At 37.7% G+C, this 2,961-nt stretch overlaps 1 protein-coding gene across 1 annotated transcript; it reads right to left on the bottom strand.

Moving 5' to 3' along the window:
• Window positions 1-493: 493 nt before the first annotated feature.
• LOC118043958 (probable aldo-keto reductase 2) lies at window positions 494-2,713 on the bottom strand. Its single transcript, XM_035052077.2, has 4 exons — window positions 2,215-2,713; window positions 1,701-1,873; window positions 1,481-1,583; window positions 494-1,000 (listed from the first exon to the last, which is right to left on the bottom strand). Exons 1-4 carry the CDS (start codon window positions 2,629-2,631, stop codon window positions 662-664), a joined length of 1,032 nt encoding a protein of 343 aa, XP_034907968.1. The 5' UTR covers window positions 2,632-2,713; the 3' UTR covers window positions 494-661.
• Window positions 2,714-2,961: the final 248 nt, after the last annotated feature.

Here is a 2,961-nt window from a genome sequence, read left to right as displayed (position 1 = left end):
AATCTAATATTATATAAATATTAGTGATAAATTAACTTTTTATTAATAACAAATATATATTTACATAAATATAATAATATTATTATATAAGCATATAATATCTTAAACTAACAAGTCAAGGCAATGACATGACTCTCTTTTCGACACACTTTGAAATCCCAACGCAAACAGCCATTGACATGCAAATGCTAGACTATATACAACCTTCAATGAGTGCATGATCACAAACCAGAGCCAAGTTTTTAGCATAAAATTTAGTTGTTAAATCCGACTAGATTTTTAATGATCCATTTAATCTCGCTAAATCTGAATAGCTTTCTGATTCAATAAACAAATAAATAAATGAGGACAACTATTTTCTAGGTAAGTCTTTAAATCGAGTATGACAGGTATAACACAGAGGTTCTGATCACTATTAACAATTAGAAATTTCTACGAGGACAAACTAAGGAACACCATCTTTTATAGCAAAGCTAAAAGAAAGTTGCAATAATTTTAGATTATGAAAACATTTATTATCTTCAGAAGTTCAGATGGTGTACAAACTCTTATTCTCTTCAGAAGCTCAGATAGTGTACAAACTCTCACAATTTTAGAAAACTTCAAAGGGAGCTGAAATCCACGAGTAGAAGCAAGACAGGATGGCATGGCAGCATGCCTTCTATACAGCTTTCCATGATGAAAGAGGTGGAGTGTCTGAATCCTTGAATGTAGACAGGCCATCGCCATGCCGATCTCCCCTTACAGCATCTGAAGAAGCTATTGATTCGAGTTCAGCCATTTCTTCTGGCGTTAGTTTGACAGACAGAGCTCCAACATTCTGGTTGAAGTTTTCGATCTTGGTGGTTCCAGGAATAGGACATACATCATCACCCTGGTGGTGTACCCAGGCCAACGCCAGCTGCGATGAAGTGCACTGTTTCCTTGCAGCCATTTCATTAACCCGCTCAAATAGTTGTGTATTGTGTTCAAGATTTTCAGGTTGGAACCTAGGCAAACCCTGAGACAATGAAACACTAGTTAATTTCAGCAGCTAAGCCTGTAAATCTGTGTATTATTTGATTGAATCTTTAAGCAATCCAAGTGTATAGCATATTTGTAGGAATAATGCAAATGTGAAAGAACTGCTAGGTAAAATATAATGATCTCAAAGCTAAACTTTTACTCTGTACAAGTTTCTTCTATGGAGTTTAGACCACCAAACCACTCCATAAGATGGAAGAGACTAATTTTTTGAGGCATCTAAGCTAACCAATATATTGTCAAAAACTCGTTGCTTGAGAGTTTAAGTTATTTGGTGAGTTTTCAAGAACGGTTTTATATTATTCTGACGCACATAACTGTCAAAGGAGGAAATGTGATTTGTGACATTCCTTCCTTTCCAAACTGTAAAAGATTATGCTTGTACAATTGGTTATTTAATTACTGGACATGTATTACACAGATCACAAACTCTATGTTCAAAAAGAAAAGAACCTACCTTTCTGAAGTCTCCATCTGTAAGGTTCTCAACCAACTTAGGCCCAGAGGAAAAGAATCCCCGTCCTAGAGGACTGTAAGCAACAATCCCAATGCCAAGTTCTCTGAACCATTAGAATGATAAGATCAGAATCTGGATATCTAAGGCATCCCATAAACAGCCTAAGGTTTGGGTTATTTTGATCTCCAAAGGAAATTAGTTTTTCTCATCAATGCCTCACCTGCAGGTAGGAACAATCTCTTCCTCCACATCTCTTGACCACAGCGACCACTCCAACTGCACGGCTGTGATCGGATGAACAGCGTGAGCTCTTCTGATTGTTGAAGCAGAGGCCTCAGACAGACCTATATACTTTATTTTACCTTCCTCAACTAGTTTCTTGAGTTCCCCCATCTAGCAAAGAAAATAATTATGAGTGCACAACTGCAAGACATTTTTCAGCTAGAATGCAGAGACAGTACCCACTAGTAGCAATGTCGGCATCCAACTACGAAAGAGACCACTGCAAGATGTCAATGCATATATTGAACATGACGGTATCATCAGTACCATGTCTAATTTATAATCTTAGTGGGTTTATGCTGAATTTTTAGGATTTTTGGATATTCCTGTTACAGATTCTGGAAAACGTATCATCAAGTAAAAGAAAAATTCTCTAAATATCATCATGGCCTTCGAACGATCAAGATTAATCAGAACAATATTTAGAAATAAAAACAATTAAAGAGAAATACCGTAGCTTCAATAGGAACGCTGGTATCAATGCGATGTTGGTAATAAAGATCAATGCAGTCAAGTTGAAGGCGTTTCAAGCTGGCCTCGCAAGCAGCTCTCACATAAGCAGGATCTCCTCGAACCTCAAAAGTGCCATCCTTAATGCTGATGCCAAATTTGGTGGCCAATTCAACTCTCTGTCGTAATCCTCCCGCCTTCAAGGCCTTGCCCAGAAGGATTTCGTTGGTGTGGGGTCCATAGACATCGGAGGTGTCGAGTAAAGTGACGCCGGTGTTGACGGCATGGTGGATGAGGGCGATCATGTCCGATTCAGGCTTTGGAGGGCCGTAGGCGGCAGACATGCCCATGCATCCAAGTCCCTGTGCTGATACTTCAAGACCCTGTGACCCCAGCTTGATCGTTTTCACTGTTGCCATTTCTCTTGTTCTTATTTAATTTGCTTCTCAAGAATGACGGACTCTGTGTGTGTACGAGTTCTCGGCTCAGCGTAGCAAATAAAAGGAAACTGCCATAAATAGAGGAAGTGAAAGAGACTTCATAGTCATCCAAGAACAATTTCTAACGTAAGCATCTACGTAACTCAAATGATGTTTGAGCTCACGCTCCATTATATGAACAGCCGTTATCACTAATTGGTTTGATTTGAAGATTAAAATAAAAAATTATTGCTGTTATTGTGGTTGTTATTGTTATGATTATTAGTATTATTTTTTATTTTTAATATTTTTTTTATTATTAATTTTGAA

Source organism: Populus alba, chromosome 2 (genome assembly GCF_005239225.2).
Source record: "Populus alba chromosome 2, ASM523922v2, whole genome shotgun sequence".
Taxonomy (NCBI): domain Eukaryota; kingdom Viridiplantae; phylum Streptophyta; class Magnoliopsida; order Malpighiales; family Salicaceae; genus Populus; species Populus alba.
This window is presented reverse-complemented; position numbering and strand designations above follow the sequence as displayed.